At 30.8% G+C, this 17,090-nt stretch overlaps 2 protein-coding genes across 3 annotated transcripts; both read left to right on the top strand.

Moving 5' to 3' along the window:
• Positions 1-5,691: 5,691 nt before the first annotated feature.
• LOC108330655 (manganese-dependent ADP-ribose/CDP-alcohol diphosphatase) lies at positions 5,692-8,000 on the top strand. Of its 2 annotated transcripts, none has more exons than XM_017565161.2 (2): positions 5,692-5,845; positions 6,869-8,000. In XM_017565161.2, exon 2 carries the CDS (start codon positions 6,890-6,892, stop codon positions 7,850-7,852), a length of 963 nt encoding a protein of 320 aa, XP_017420650.1. In that variant the 5' UTR covers positions 5,692-5,845; positions 6,869-6,889; the 3' UTR covers positions 7,853-8,000. The 2 variants fall into 2 exon arrangements, with proteins under 2 accessions (XP_017420650.1, XP_017420651.1); XM_017565162.2 differs by having other exon boundaries at positions 5,701-5,845; positions 7,012-8,000.
• Positions 8,001-14,010: 6,010 nt separating this feature from the next.
• On the top strand, positions 14,011-16,496 carry LOC108330910 (manganese-dependent ADP-ribose/CDP-alcohol diphosphatase). Its single transcript, XM_017565506.2, has 2 exons — positions 14,011-14,164; positions 15,415-16,496. Exon 2 carries the CDS (start codon positions 15,436-15,438, stop codon positions 16,396-16,398), a length of 963 nt encoding a protein of 320 aa, XP_017420995.1. The 5' UTR covers positions 14,011-14,164; positions 15,415-15,435; the 3' UTR covers positions 16,399-16,496.
• Positions 16,497-17,090: the final 594 nt, after the last annotated feature.

The following is a 17,090-nucleotide window of genomic DNA, read 5'->3' as shown; positions in this document are numbered from 1 at the left end:
TTAAGAAAATGTTGAATGGAGAAGATGTATATTCATCGTAATAAAGTTCTACTATTTAAAGATTACAAACTGTCAAATATTTTGAAGAAAAAAAACGAAAAAAAAAATACAAATATGGAAGAAAATAATGGAATCATTGAGAAGATACTTAGAAAAGGAAGGAGAAAGAATTAATAACAGAAGAAGAAAAGTTGAAGATTATCATGATGATTATATTAATTGAATGCCTATAGGTTGCAACCATCATATGAATTAAAGATCGAAGAAATACATATTAAAGAAAAAATTCAGAAAAGGAAAGGAGTAAATCGAGAATGGAAGAAAAAAAGATCTAAAGATTATATCATAACTTTCCTTAATAAGCAAAGCAAAATGAAGATATTAATATGAAGATAATTAAATAGGAAAGATTCACAGATGAGGATACATACAAAAACCAAGGTGAAGAAGAATACGTAGAAAACGAGCATAAAGCGAAATACACAAGAAACGAAAAAGAGAAAGAAAGGGACATTGAGCTTATAGAGTCAAATTTCGATACTTGTGAAAAATAATGGGTGTGTGCCAATTGTAAAATTGTTTACTTTGTGAAATATGTGAAAGTGAGCTTGTAATGTGAGGTTTGTAATGTGAGGTTTACACACTCTTAAGAAGTGGACTTGAAGCCTAAGTTAATTTCATAAAACCGGTTTGTAATGTAAGGTTTACACACTCTTATATACTATGACATTGCCTTATCTATAGTCGATGTGATACTTTCAACACACCTCTCTCACACCAAAGTATATATATCTCGTGCATGAGATTATACATTAATGAGTAGTCTCATGGCCACCCAATAGTGGGTGGAATGATATGTTCATTTAACTCATGACTCTGATACCATGTTCATCATAGTAAGAATTATGTATGGGATTAATCTCCCTTGTGTTGTATATTCATATATGGTACTATATTTATAATAGAAGAAATATGGGCTAAGCCAAAAATACAAATAAGAAATAATAACAAACTAACTAAAGATAAAAGATAAAAATAAGATATTTATCTAAGATATCTAATCTAATAATCTAATATATCTAACACTCATCTTCAAGTTCGTACATACAATATGTACCAAACTTGTTACAAATATAATAAATTCGTTGTCCCATAAAGACATAGTGAAAACATATGCTTCTACAATCGAGTGATATCAAATTGTTAATGATTTGTGAAGACGACATAGAAGAAGACATACCAACCTAAAAGACTTCCTTTGAGCAACAAATTCGAGAGGTTGCTCCATATAAATCTCTTCTTGAAAATCGCGGTTGAGAAACTCATTGTTGACATCTAGTTGATAAATATGCCATTGTTGAAGAGTCATCATGACTATAAATAAACTAACAAAAACAATATTTGCCACTGAAGAAAAAATATATATGGACAGGTCAGGAACACTAGTGACAAAATAGACAACAACAGAAGAAGTCATAGACGAACAGGAGAGAGAAACCCTAAAAATCCAAGATTATCAAAGCACGGATCCTAAAAGAGAAGAAAGGGTGACATTGTGACGAAATTTTTTCCAAAGAACCTTAACCTGACTTTGATACCATGTTAAAAAGTGGGCTTGAAGCCTAATTAAATCCCACAAAACCAGTTTGTAAGGTGAGATTTATACCTACTTCTATATTATGAAATTGTCTTATCTCTATGTGGGACTTCCAAACATTGTAATTAAAATTATTTCAAAGTAATCCAATCACTCTAATGAAATTCTAGAATTTCAAGTTTTTTTAAACATCCTTACCCAATCGACATATATTCTCATAAATCATTTCAATTTTTTTAAAAATAAATTACTCTCCTAAAACGTATTATTTAAAAAGGTTAAATTTACTTAATGAAAATTTTAAAAATTAAAACAATTGTATTTTTTTTAAAACCCTTTAAACTTATAACTAAAAACCAATTAGATAAAAAACAAAGTTTTGAAAGTATTTCTTAAAAGACAATTACATCAAAACTTGTATATTTTATTTTTAGTTTCTATAAATGCATTATAAAATATTTAGAGAAACTAATTTTTTTTATGGAGAAATTAAAGAAAAAGATTTAATATTCTATCGAAAATTAAAAGTGTATGTGATTACTTGGGTGCTTTAGTAAATCATACAAATAATAATAATAATAATAATAATAATAATAATAATAATAATAATAATAATAATCGTAAGAACTTAGAAAGTAGAATATTAGAGTTGATAGGTGTTTTAAAATAATGAGACCGTGTATAATTTTAAAATAATTCAATAATATAAATAAAATTTCACAAACTTGCTCATTATCTAAAATACTAATGATCTCTCTAGATCTCTTTCTCCGAGTTCCCTCTCCCTTCTCTCTACAATGTCTTACTTCTCGATCACCTGTTTGACAATTAGAAAGTGCTTAGGAGATCACCGCAATGTAGTCTCCAACATCTACCATCAATTTCTATTTTAGAGCAAGTAAGTTTCAGCTCCTTTTTCCTTTCGTTCTTAGTTTGAAATCATGCATAAGGTTTCTTCCTTCACATGTTTGGCTTTCTTTTCTAGTTCCTTGTTGATCAAAGGTTCTAAGGACTCTCTTTGATCACAATTCTGTGTTTTGTAGGCGTTTGTAGAGTTCCTTGAGCTCTAAGCAAGGGTAGTATGTCGTGTAGAGCTTGGTCACATTCTCTTTAAGGTAAAGGAACCTAGTGTTTATTTATAAAATATGAAATTTACAAGTATGATTGGTAGTTGCTAAAATGTTATGTTGATTTAGTGAAATTGCATTAATTGTGCTAGTGTTAAATTGCCTTTAATAAGTGTAATTCGTTGTGTGATGCTTGATGTTGGGTATAATTTTGTTGTGGTTTAGAATTGTCTTGCCAAATGTTGTTGATATAAAGACTTATGACGTGAAACTGGTGTAGTGTAGAGAAGTAAAAAGTAAGTTGGGTTATAACTCATTTTGGGTCTAAAATGGGGTGTGAATAGGTGAAACTTTAAAGTACAGGTTGAATGAATGGAACTGAGTTTCTGGGTTGAGTCAAGTGTCATTTAGGACATGTAGGAACTTTGAGATAAGGGAAATCTAGTGTAGAATTCAGTGGTTAGTTATCGAGGGTGTATTTTCATAGTTATTAGATCATTTAAGTGGTTTTGAGTAGTGAATTTTTAAAGGAGTAGGTCTGTGCTGTAGTGGATGGTTAAATTAGTGAATTAGAAGGAGTAGAAGTGAAATTAGGTAGTTTAGAGTAGTCAAGCTGGTGTGGGGTAGCTACTTTTAGTTAGAAATTTGTTTTTAGATGTTTCATAGTGCCTAGGAGGTCATATGAATTAGTTAAATATGTGTAGGGAATAACCGAGGTCAAATTATAAGTATTTTGGGTTTGGGTGTGGCGCTCAACGGTAGTCAACGAGGCCTGAGCGCCAGAAATGCAAGTCTGGCGCCTAACTGTCAGGGGGTGGCACTCAGGCGCTAGAATTGCGAGAAGAATGATGCTCAACAGCGGGAAAGTGCCACTCGGCGCCACTTTGTGTAGCTTTCTAGTTTGGTTTTTAACCTTATATGGCTTTTGTGGTTTCTTTTAGGGATTGTATGATATTGTATGACATGTTTGGTATGTTTTATGAAAGATAATGGGGATTATGAATGATGTTAAAGTATGGATCAATGTGTGATATGGAATAATGATTTATAAGGAGAAATTCTAAGTGGTTGTTCAAAGTAATGTATTGATGTAGAGACTCAATATTAGAAGTTATCTTCACGCTCTAATAATCGTTCAATCTCAAAATGAGAAAGGGAGTATGTGGTGAGGAGTAACATAAGATCCTAGTTTGTGGTCTGGTGTTCTTTGTCCATAGGTGGTCGACAAATTAACCTTGTGTGGTAGCTTGGGAAGGGGGAGGGGGGCAGCTGTTCCACCACTACAAGTGCAAAACTTATCATAGTCTGACATCAATACATCTATACGGATGATCTTGTCGTCCATATAATGTTTAGGATGATTGAATTAATTTATATGAAATACGATCTATGATGAAGTCTTATTATTCCACGTTTGATTCTAGTTTCATTAGCTTATCCTTTTGTATGTTTCCTTGTTGGTTGCTTTGTGAATGTTTGATTATTTTACTATGATCATTTTCTAGGTTTGAGTAGAGGGTGATGATATACAGGTTTTGGAGGTGATGCTATAGATATATAATTTTATAATGTAGACCTTTTGTATAGATGTTGTTTGAGAAAACCTTATGTAAATATCTAGTTCTTTTTCTTTTGAATATTATAAATATATAATAGTCTTATAGTTATGTTGGATAACTGTATGAATATTTTATATTTCCTTTAAGTTTAATTGTTTTATCTTATTAATTATGTGATAGTTCGTATTTATATATTTATATTATTTAAAATGATATATTACAATAATAATAATAATAATAATTATATATATAAATTAATTTTTTATTTTATTTTTAACGATACTTTAATATAAAAATTATAATAAAAAGTACATATTTAAAATAGAAAATAAAAGAAATACAAATAATCTATCAGATAAATTAAAATAAAAAGTAACTATGTAAATGTTGCTGTGTTTGATTTGATAGAACTAAAAAAAAAAGAAGAAGAAAGAAATGCGTTAATATTTAATTTTAATTTTACGGTGTTTTAAATTGTTTGAAAAATAACTAATTTTTATTTGAATTTAAAATATTATACCTAAAAATTGTAAAATCTAAATAATATGTCTTAAAAAATCCATTCAAATTCATTTCATTTTTAAATATTAAACATAGAAACTATATATTTAAGTAACTTTCATTTCATAATTTTTTTTTATTAAAATCTATATTTTTTACTAAAAACTATAATCAAAATGTTGAAAACAGCTCAAGAGTATTATATTTATATGTTGAAAAATAAATTAAACAAAAGTAAAGAGAAAAAGAATGAGAATTTAAACACACACATATTATATATATATATATAATTTTTTAATTAAGTTATTCTTTCTATATATACACCAATTAAAACACATTGTCCGTTCATGTTTTTACTTTATTTTTAGAATAAAAAAATAAAATTATTATTATAATTATAAAAATAAATATAAATAATTTATCAAATTTGATTATAGATAATTATTTTAATTGAAAAAAAATATTAAATTAAAAAATTCAAGTTAAATTGATAAGTTATTTTAATTTAAAAGAATATTTTTAAAAAATAATATAGAAGTATAGATATTAGTAAAAACGTACCCTAAGTATATTTATATTCATTTCTATATGATAACAAAAATTAATAAAATTATAATTAGAAAAATAAATATAAATAATTTGTAAAATTTAATTATAAATAACTTTTATTCATTTTGTAATGATTTTTATTTGTTTAATTAAAAAAATATAAAATTTAAAAAAATGATTAAATAAAAAACATTTAAATATAAAAAAGGTGTTATTTAAAAAGTCAAATTAAAAAGAATAAAAACCAAAAAATAATTTTCTTTATATCATTATATATATATATATATATATATATATATATATATATATATATTTTTCTCTTAAGTAACCATTATAAGAAACTATTGAAAAAAACCGTGTATTTATATATAAGAAAATAGTGAAAAATGAGATTATGTTAAATAAATTCAAGCACACCCACATAAAATAATATTTACTCGGATCTGACACGGTTTGTTTTAAGATGTTTGAAGGTCGACAATGGAGGTTGAGTAACTTCTTCCTAACCTTCACGCCATTGCTCCGCCTCTGTTTTCAACAAAATATTTGCATTTTCAAATTACTTGACTCAGGTACGTATCTCGATTTCTCTGTTCGATTCTCTGTATGCTGCTCTGAACCCAGACCAATTTCTTTATGAGTGTTCGCCTAACAACGCAGTTATCAAGTTCTAAGTAAATTTTGGGCTTTTAGGAAAATTTAATTTCTGATGCGGTTAAGTGAGGTTCTAATTAATTCTTCTAGTGATCTTTCTCATTTGAGTTTGTCCATCAGCTTGTGTTCTTGTCCTTGGCGAATTGAGTTTAAGATCTACTAATTTTTCAGATATGCTTCATGAATCACACGGTTTTTATGAATTAATTTTTTAGATAATCATTTTAGAGAAGATTAGCGAGAAAGCTTTTATGAATTAATTTATACATATGAATAAATTTATTTCATTTTCTTTTCATTTTCTTCTATTAGGTTTAACCAGTACTTCTAAGCAGGTTTATCTAATTAGAAACCTTAGGTATCTAACCCTTCAATCAAAATTCCCTATAAACCTACAAAATAAAGAAAGAAGAGGATTGAAAAATGTGTTGGGTGACATAACCGAACGCCCAAGTTACTCGGACACAGGATGAAACTCTTAGAGCAGGAGTGAGGTTGTTTTCTCATTCACTAACTGCCTATGTTTTCTTTTGTGTTTGTTAGTTATTTTGTCCTCATGGGTGAAACAGGAAATTCATCTCAAATGTTTTAATTTATAATAAATACAGGTTTAATATACTACTTATGTTTATGTTAGATGATGAATGGAAACTGCATTTTCTAATCTTGGTTTGATGAACTTGACCACATGAAAGTTAGATGGGGGTTGGAACTACTTTTCATAAGAAAATCTTAGGAACAGATAACTTGAACACAGGCTAAGTTAGCAACTTAACATTTTGACTTTTTTTTGTTTGCGGTTTGTATTCTTTACCTTCTGATTATCTGAATAGTTGCTGAGGTGACAATTTGATGACTGGTTCCAGTTTGTGTAAATTTAGACCAGATTGCTCTTGGAAAGTACTGCTTTGTTGACTTTATAAATGTTTAATGTGTGATAGGGGCACGTAGAGATAGACGCCATGGTTTCTTCTCGTGGTCTAACTACTAAGCAACCACTTTTTTCTTTTGGATTGATTTCTGATGTCCAATATGCTGATATTCCTGATGGTCGCTCATTCCTTGGTGTGCCACGATATTATAGGCACAGTATTCTTGTGTTGCAGAGAGCAGTTAAAGAATGGAATACTCATCAGAAGCATATGTTTGTGATTAATTTTGGAGATATTGTTGATGGGTTTTGTCCCAAAGATCAATCTCTTGGTGCTGTACAGAAAGTTGTGGACGAATTTGAGAAGTTCAAGGGGGGACCTGTGTATCATATGATTGGAAATCACTGCCTATACAATCTCCCTCGCAGCCAGTTGCTTCCGTTATTGAAGATCCAAAGTCTTGATGGCCGTGCATACTATGATTTTTCACCGGTGCCTGAATATAGATTTGTAGTTCTGGATGCCTATGACATCAGTGCCATTGGTTGGCCACAAGATCATCCCAAAACATTGGAGGCCATGAAAATCCTTCGGGAGAAGAATCCAAATGAAAATATGAACAGTCCAGATAATTTGGAGGGCCCTGAAAGAAGGTTTGTCATGTTTAATGGGGGTCTTGGAAAGGAACAGATGGAATGGTTGGATGGAGTTCTCCTGGATGCGACAATATTGAATCAGAAGGTGATTGTCTGTTGCCATTTGCCTCTGGATACTGGTGCGGCAAATTTGGATACACTGTTGTGGAATTATGATGAAGTAATGAATTTGATACACAGATACAATTGCGTTAAGGCCTGTCTCGCAGGGCATGATCATATAGGTGGATACTCCATTGATTCTCATGGGATACACCATAGAGTTTTTGAGGCTGCTTTGGAATGTCCTCCTGGTACGAGTGCATTTGGATACATTGAAGTCTACGACGACAGGATATCACTAATCGGAACTGACAGAATGGAAAGTACAGACATGCATTTTAGCCCCCGAAGTTAATTTGTGTTAGAGGATGTGATCTTATTTATAAAAATGCCTATTATCTTTTATTAACAATTGATAGAGTACGTGTGGTCTTATTCTATTCTTACCAAGAGAAAGTTTGTATTTAAAGTTTGAATATTGGTACAGATAAATTGCAAGTTCATGAATTAGGTTTTATGTATTTAACTATTGGATTGTTGAAAATAATTCATCATTGAAAGTTTCACATTGTCTAGAATAAATAATGGAGTGATGATAAAGTAGAGAAGAATGCAAAATAAGATAGAGATATAGATGTCATAATCTAGCATATTGATGAGTTAATGAACATTCGTCTCAAAGATTTTTACTTTTTATAAGAACTAGAGTTGAAAATGCCAATCATAAGTCAAAGAAGATTCATTACAAAAAAAATTCAATATTTGATAATAACTCAAGTTTTAATCCAAAAACCAATAAAATCATCGCTCAACGAAAAATCATTTTTTATATAATACCATCTAAGGTGTTCCTATATATAGTCACAAATGTTTAAACAAATTAAGAAATCCTAAAAAAAAGTTCAAAGCTATCAAACTAAAAAATAACATGAAAATTTAAAAATAGACTTGTTGCCTAGGGAGTTCTTTCGTCTAGTGACAGTTACAAACTGTTTAAAATTAAAAGAAAATTACAATAATTTTAATTGCCTATAACTATTCTATAGTTGTGTTCTAAGTCATGATCTTCATGTCTTAATGTTCTTTAAATCGCAAAGGTTGCTCTTCATGTTCTTCTTTTATTGAATCAGGTGATAGTCCTCTATCACTCTCATTGTTATTGAGAATTTATTCTCAAATTCATATCACTTGAAGATTCGTTCTCCTATGTATTGAATCATGGGATAGTCCTCTATCATATATTCTTTTTTGTAGATAACTTGTGCTCAAATTCATTCCACTTGAAGATTCCTTCTCCTTAAGTTTGGTAGTGGGTAGAAGTAGCTCCCTCCTTTTATTTCTCTTTATCATTCCATGAGGTGGATGACTTCTTGTAGAAGGTCCTTTTCTTAAGTTGTTATTTTCCTAGACCTGATCAATGTATCATCATCCTCCACTTCTTAAATAGAATTCGACCACAAATTCTAGAAGATTTTAAGCATAAACACACACATAAATCAAAGACGCAAATATAAAATAATCCAAAATAAATTTTTTATTGAAATAAGATTTGGATAAGCAAATATCTTATTATCAAAGGGTTCGAGGTCTACCTCTAGGGTCAAATACCCACTTGTAAAAAACATCAGTAATGATTAGGTATAGCAAAAAAATCCGCGTCCATGGATATCCATGGTTAAAACCTGTGACAGATAGTTATACCTGCGGATATTTACTATCCGCGGTTTGCGGGTAGCAGATATTTTAGTACCCGCTTATAAACGAGTCGGGTGCGGGTATTATATTATTCGTACCCACGAATATCCGCTACCCGAAAAAAAATAAAAATAAAAATTTAATTTATATTTTATTAAGTTAAATTTAATTAAAATTAACATTAATTTATATTTTATACGGTTAAATTTAATTAAAATTAAAATTAAATTTTAATTTATATTATATATTATATATATTTTTTTGTAATTTTAATTAAATTTTATTTTAATAATTTATAAAAATATATATTTTTTAAATATTTGTGGGTATCCGCGGGTATCCACGGGTATTCGCGGGTTTTAAAATATTCGCGAATATTTTTTAAGCGGGTATTCGTGCGGGTAGCGGGTTGAGTAACAGGTGAATTTTTTTTTGTCGGGTCGGGTTGCAGGTAGGCACTATCAGTGTCTGATCCGACCCGTTGCCATCCCTAGTAATGATGTTATGCCTAAAGAAAAACAAAAGAATATTGTCCAAACAAACACCCAAACTATAAGTATGATTTGTTGGGAATTCAAGTGTGAGTCTAAGTCCCACATTGGATAGAAAGGAGAAAGTAGAGCAGTATATAAAGATGAAAGACCCATTAAACCATTACCTTAAGGTTTTGGGTAAAGAGTGGTGTCGACCCCTTATTTATTTGGCTCATATGTTATTGATGTTTGTGTAACCCACTAGGAACCTCCTCTTTGATAGACCCAACAGTGGTATCAGAGCCGATGGTTTGTCTTAGTGACCGGCTCGGGCGAGTATAATGATCCTTATACCGAAAGTCTTCCTAGGGTATTCAGGTAAGCAAATTCCGTTAAGATACGACGATTGAAAAGGGCTACTCGTGGTTGTGGTTGGTTGGAAATGCTTTCGCTGGAGGGGGAATGTACCACAAGGGACTCACCCTTGAGGGAGAGATTGTTGGGAATCCAAGTATGAGTCTAAGTCCCACATTGGATAGAAATGAGAAAGTAGAGCAGATCCCTTATATAGTTGGCTCAGATGTTATTGGTGTTTGTGTAACCCACAGGGAACCTCCTCCTCGATAGACCGAACATGATTTTGACTACCCATAAGTTTGTTTGGATTGGATAGATAAACTAACTCTTGTGTATATATTTCCAAACTTGCATCCTAGCCGATAAGTTTGTTGAGGATGAATAAACAAACTAACTCAAACTTATATATTTTCAAGCTTACATCCTCTTTCTCGGTCTTCCTTTCTTCTTTCCATTGTTGACACCATTGCTCTTTTATAAACAAATCCTCTATAGGCAACAAAACAAAACGAGTTGAGTTAGTATATTTCTCTTTCAATCTTTCTCTTTTCTTCTTCCTTCTTCGCTTTCTTTTCTTTCCCTCATCTCTCCTTCCTTTCTTCTTCTTCCTTCACTCTTTTCATTCTTCTCTCTCTCTTTCTTTCATTCTTCTTCCTTCTCTCTCTTTTCTTTATCGTCTTCTTCTTTCTCCTCTCTCTTTTCTTTCTCCTCCATCTTTCTTCTAGTATTCTTCTTTTTCTCTTAATGTTTCTTTTTGTGCTATTTGCTTTTATTTTTCTCTTTTCAACACCTCTATCCTTTGCCACATCTTTTTTCCTTCTTGCAAGTGTAAAATATAGTTATTGAGGTCTTCATTACTCATGTGACTTGCAATCCAATTAGGACATTGAGGATTTTCATGACCATAGTCGTCGTATTTGAAGCATATGAGAGAACTTGTTTTATCCCTTGACAATGATTTTCTATCAATATTGTGCTCCCTTCTTAGACTATCAATCTTGCCATTCAACTTCATAATTTTGTACACCAAGGTATTGACATCCTCCACCAAAGCCAAACTTATATGAGGTATCTCTTGCATCCCATGCTCTTTTCTCCTTTGTTAGGCCTCTAAGAGCTACCATTTTTTCCTTCACTAGTACAAAAACAGCGTATAACGTCATACGTTGAACGTCGAACGTCGAACCACTGAATAACCAACGTTAAAAATGAGCGGTGGCATTTTTGTAAATAAATGCAAATATTAAGCATCGTTTAGAATTGTAATTCGACGTGAAAGGATATAAAACGTCGAATGACTTTTAAATTCGACGTCAAAAGGTTAGTGAATTCAATAAAAAATTGTGCGAGAGATTGAAATTTCATTCACTTTATCTTAGCGCGCAATACCCTCTTCTCTTCTCAAACTTTTCTCGAACAAAGTTTGACAAGCATCACATGTAATCTTTCTTTCATTTGATACAAATGCATGTTAATTAATTACTTTATGTATGATTTTTGTTTGTTTTAACCGATTATTTTCGTGCTCTTGTCCTTCATAGGCACATTCTGCTTTCTCTCTCATTGTGACGAAACTTTATTCCGATGAACCCACCTTTTGAAGGTTAGTTTTCGTTTTCGTTTTCGTTTTGAAGAACTTATTTGTTGAACTTGTTTGTTATTTTTTTTTGTTGAACTTGTTTGTTGTTGTTGTTTAGTTGAACTTGTTTGTTGTTGTTGTTTGATTGAACTTGTTTGTTGTTGGTTATTATTGTTTGTTGTTGATACTACACTACATGTTCATAGTTCATGCTTTATAAAATACCAAAAACTGAAATTTTTTGTTTTTTTTTTCTACTTTTAAAGTCTCGTAGAGTTGTAAAAATGGATCACAATTAATTAAAAAAAACAAAAAAATGATTAACGTCAAATATTGACAAAATTCGACGTTCAGTTAACATCGTATATTAACAAAATTTGACGTTAAAAGCCCAAAATATTCGACGTTATACATGATTTTTGTACTAGTGCTTGTATTTTGCAAATTTTTAGAACTGCCACTATGCTAGAAAATACCTTTTTATACTGGTTTTTGAATCAGTATAGAGGCAACAAAAATATAAAGTATTCGAATTTTTATATTAGTTCCAAAATTGATATAAGAAGTCTACTTTTTATATCGGTTATGAAATCGGAATATAAAGTGATGGAGATGCTCCGTCAACCTTGTTGATGAAGCTAAATTGAAATGAAATGGCATTATGGAAGTATTGTAAAAGAGATTAAGAGTGCTTGAAGGTTGCAGTTTTGATGAAGTTCCTTAAAGATGGTTGGGCCAACCTTGAAGGAAAAGGAAGAAGTATATAAAATAGAAGACAATTCCAATGAGAACTAAGAAGAGAGGCTTGCAAATTTGGTAAAGTTTCTCTACATTTAATCAAGTTCTAAGTTCTTTACAAAGGGTGTCTCTCCTTTTATAAGTGAAGCTAGAGTACATTGAATCCGAAAGAGCCTAGAAGCTTCCCTTTGGCAAGGGGGAAAGAATTAGAGCCTTTCCCTTGTAACTAATCGGTCAAATGCATTGAATGGGAGCCTCCCTTGATGTTGACCGGTTAAGGCTCCTTCTCAATGTGAAAAGACTTCTTCGAAGCCCAAATAAGCCCACTTAAGTGTTAATCCACCTTTAAGGCCCCAATGATGCACTAATCTTCTTTTAAGGGCACAAAAACCTTTTAACCAAAACTAAACAAGGTTATTGTCCAAATACAAGGCCTAAAATGAAACTATATTACATATTTACAAAGTGTTTAAGAGAAAAGAAGAGGTTGATAGTTGATCCTCCACAAAAGTAGACTCCTTGAAGCTCTATCTTCCTTTTCCATCTTCTTGACCATGGCTCTTGTGAGTGGTCTAATATGTGCTCTAGATGGTCCTCCATCAAAAAGTTCGCTAGGAGAGGGATAAATCTGTATATGATCTAAACATTTTATACTAGTTGGAGCCCTAACCAATATAAAAGTATGATCTTTTATTTCAGTTATAGCTCTAACCAATATAAAATGTTAGACATTTTATATATGTTAAAGCCGCAACTGGTATAAAAAGTCTAACTTTTTATACCAGTTAGAGTTATAACTAGTATAAAACGTCACTTTGTATACTAGTCCTAGCATTAACTAGTATAAAAAGTGACTTTTCCAGTTAGAGTTATAACTAGTATAAAACGTCACTTTGTATACTAGTCCTAGCATTAACTAGTATAAAAAGTGACTTTTTTTTCAATACTAGATCTCTATGTGATACCATCCACATACTACATAAAATTCGATCCCAAAATACAATTTAGGTATATATATATATATATATATATATATATATATATATATATATATATATATATATATATATATATATATATATATATATATATATATATAAGGAAAAAAATAATGAATATTGTTTCTACTATTTACACATCAAACAATAGTTCATAACCTCAATGTATATTGAATACATCTAATACTTACCTAACATCATCTATAAACACTTAAAAGAAATGCAACCCATTGCTCTCGAACCTCCTTTACGACCTCTTGCTTCATTGGAGACACGTTACTGAATATCTACACAAGAATAATTATAATTATAAAAATAAATATAACTATAAATAGTTTTAAAATTATAATTATAAAAGTAAATATAAATAATTTTTAAAATTTAATTATAAATAGTATTTATTGATGTTGTAAATGATTTTTACTTATTTAGTTTAAAAATGTAAAATTTAAAAATAGATTAAGTGAAAAAAGTTAAATATAAAAAAAGTGTTGTTTAAAAAGTAAAAAAAAAATTCTTTATATAATATATATATATATATATATATAATATTTATATAAATTGTTTTTAAGTGACAGTTAAAGAAAATGTTGAAAAAAAATGAGTATTTATGTGTAACAAAATAATGAAAAATGAGATTACATTAAATAAATTCAAGCAAACCCATGTCAAAAAATATTTACTCGTTGACGGATCCGACACCGAAGATTGTTTTAAAATGTTTGAAGGTCTACGACGGTGGTTGAGTAACTTCTTCCTAATCTTCACGCCATTGCTGCGGCTCTGTTTTCAACAAAATATTTGCATTTTCAAATTACTTGACTCAGGTATGTCCCTCGATTTCAGTATTCGATTCTCTGTATGCTGCTCTAAACCCAGACTAATTCTTTCTTTCTGTATTAGTGTTCGCCAAACTCATTTATCAATGTTCCAACCAATTTGGGCTTTTAGGAAAACTTAATTTCTGATGCGGTTAAGTGAGGTTCTAATTAATTGTTCTAGTGATCCTTTTAATTCGAGTTTGTCCATCAGCTTGTGTTCTTGTTCTTGGCTAATTGAGCTTAAGATCTACTAATTTTTCAAATATGCTTCATGAGTCACGGCTGCAAATAATTCATATGCGATTGTGCCTAGTGATGGTAGATTCTACAGGTTGTCTTTTCTTAATAGATTGTTGGTATGTATTATATATATCGTGGCTGTCATATTCTGGTGTAGAGAATGATTTCGATTTGCCGTTGCTGTTGGAGCTATTTAGTGCTATGAATCTATTCTATGGTTGCACTAAATATAATTCATCATGACATGACTCATTTTGAACATTCTACACGTCTTGTTCTCCCTCTCAAAGTTCACCATTCTCTAGTTATCATTTTACTGTATGTGAATAGACATTTTCATTTGAAACACTTAAAGAAAAAAGGTAAATAAGAAAAAATAAAATATTATTTTCTATAAGCTATGTTAACTTGTGCCTTAGTTAAAAAATAATCTTTTTAGAAAAGATTAGTGAAAAAGCTTTTATGAATTAATTTATATATATGAAGAATTTTTTTTTTCTTTTTATTTTCTTCTATTACGATTAACAAGTGCTTCTAAGCAGGTTTATCTAATCAGAAACACTTAGAGCAGGAGTGAGGTTATTTTCTCATTCACTAACTGCCTTTGTTTTTTATGTGTTTGTTAGTTATTTTGTCCTCACGGGTGAAACAGGAAATTCATCTTAAATGTTTTAATTTATAATAAATACAGGTTTTATATACTACTTATGTTTATGTAAGATGAGGAATGGAAACTGCATTTTCTAATCTTGGTTTGATGAACTTCACCAAATGAAAGTTAGATGGGGTTGGAACTACTTTTCATAAGAAAATCTTAGGAGCAGATAATTTGAACACAGGCTAAGTTAGCAACTCAACATTTAGCCTTTTTTTTTTTGTGGTTTGTATTCTTTACCTTCTGATTCTCTGAATAGTTGCTGAGGTGACAACTTGATGACTGGTTCCTGTTTGTGTAATTTTATACTGCTCTGGGAAAGTAGTGCCTTGTTGACTTTATAATATTTACTGTGTGATAGGGGCATTTAGAGAGAGACGCTATGGTTTCTTCCAACGGACAAGCTACTACGCAACCACGTTTTTCTTTCGGATTGATTTCTGATGTTCAATATGCGGATATTTCTGATGGTCGCTCATTCCATGGTGTTCCACGGTATTATAGGCACAGTATTCTTGTTTTGCAGAGAGCAGTTAAAGAATGGAATACTCATCAGAAGCATATGTTTGTGATTAATTTTGGAGATATTGTTGATGGGTTTTGTCCCAAAGATCAATCTCTTGGTACTGTACAGAAAGTTGTGGACGAATTTGAGAAGTTCAAGGGGGGACCTGTGTATCATATGATTGGAAATCACTGCCTATACAATCTCCCTCGCAGCAAGTTGCTTCCTTTATTGAAGATCCAAAGTCTTGATGGCCGTGCATACTATGATTTTTCACCGGTGCCTGAATATAGATTTGTAATTCTGGATGCCTATGACATCAGTGCCATTGGTTGGCCACAAGATCATCCCAAAACATTGGAGGCCGAGAAAATCCTTCGGGAGATGAATCCAAATGAAGATAAGAACAATCCAGATAATTTGGAGGGGCCTGAAAGAAGGTTTGTGATGTTTAATGGGGGTCTTGGAAAGGAACAGATAGAATGGTTAGATGGTGTTCTCCTGGATGCGACAATATTGAATCAGAAGGTGATTGTCTGTTGCCATTTGCCTCTAGATCCTGGTGCGGCAAGTAAAGCAACACTGTTGTGGAATTATGATAAAGTAATGAATTTGATACACAGATACAATTGCGTTAAGGCCTGTCTTGCAGGGCATGATCATAAAGGTGGATACTCCATTGATTCTCATGGGATACACCACAGAGTTTTTGAAGCTTCTTTGGAATGTCCTCCTGGTACCAATGCATTTGGATACATTGATGTCTACGACGACAGGATATCACTCATCGGAACTGACAGAATGGAAAGTACAGAGATGCATTTTAACCCCCCAAGTTAATTTGTATCACAGGATTGCCCCCAAGTTAATTTGTACCACAGGATTGGTTTCTATTCATAAATAATGCCTATTATCTTTTATTACTAATTGATAAAGTACCTATGGTCTTGTTCTATTCTAGCTTATACAGGGAAATTAATATTTAGCTTGGAAATACAAGTATACTTTTACATTTTCGGCAACACCTTAGGAGGCAGCAAGATCAAATGACCTATGTTAAAACTAGTTTTGTTTTCTACATTCTTTTGGACAGAAACTAGTTTTAATTGACTTGTAACATGATTAACGTTTAGAAGAGAATGAAAATTAGTAACATGATGCAGTGAATCTGATCCTTGAGCATGCTAAGGGTATCTTAGGGTGTATAAAGAGGTTGAACACATTAGAATTGGATGAGATTCGAATCCAATATAACAAATCTAATATAATTCAAATTTAATATTTTAAAAATTATATTCGATTATTTAATTTATCGAATTAAGCAGATTTGAATTTTGGATTAATTTGATCGAATATTTTAATTATAAATTCATATTGAATTAAATTTTTTGATAAAAAAATTATTTTATTTTAAATAAATGGTATAAATATATTGAATCCTTAACTTAAAAAAAATGACACATATAATTTTAGTAATAATTATTATACTGAATTATAATCTTTCAAACTTATTATTAAAATTTTAAATATAT

Source organism: Vigna angularis, chromosome 4 (assembly GCF_016808095.1).
Source record: "Vigna angularis cultivar LongXiaoDou No.4 chromosome 4, ASM1680809v1, whole genome shotgun sequence".
Lineage (NCBI taxonomy): Eukaryota > Viridiplantae > Streptophyta > Magnoliopsida > Fabales > Fabaceae > Vigna > Vigna angularis.
This window is presented reverse-complemented; position numbering and strand designations above follow the sequence as displayed.

Bases quoted from the DNA above. Each gene is read 5' to 3' on its own strand.
- LOC108330655 (XM_017565161.2), top strand. From the start codon at position 6,890: ATGGTTTCTTCTCGTGGTCTAACTACTAAGCAACCACTTTTTTCTTTT.
- LOC108330910 (XM_017565506.2), top strand. From the start codon at position 15,436: ATGGTTTCTTCCAACGGACAAGCTACTACGCAACCACGTTTTTCTTTC.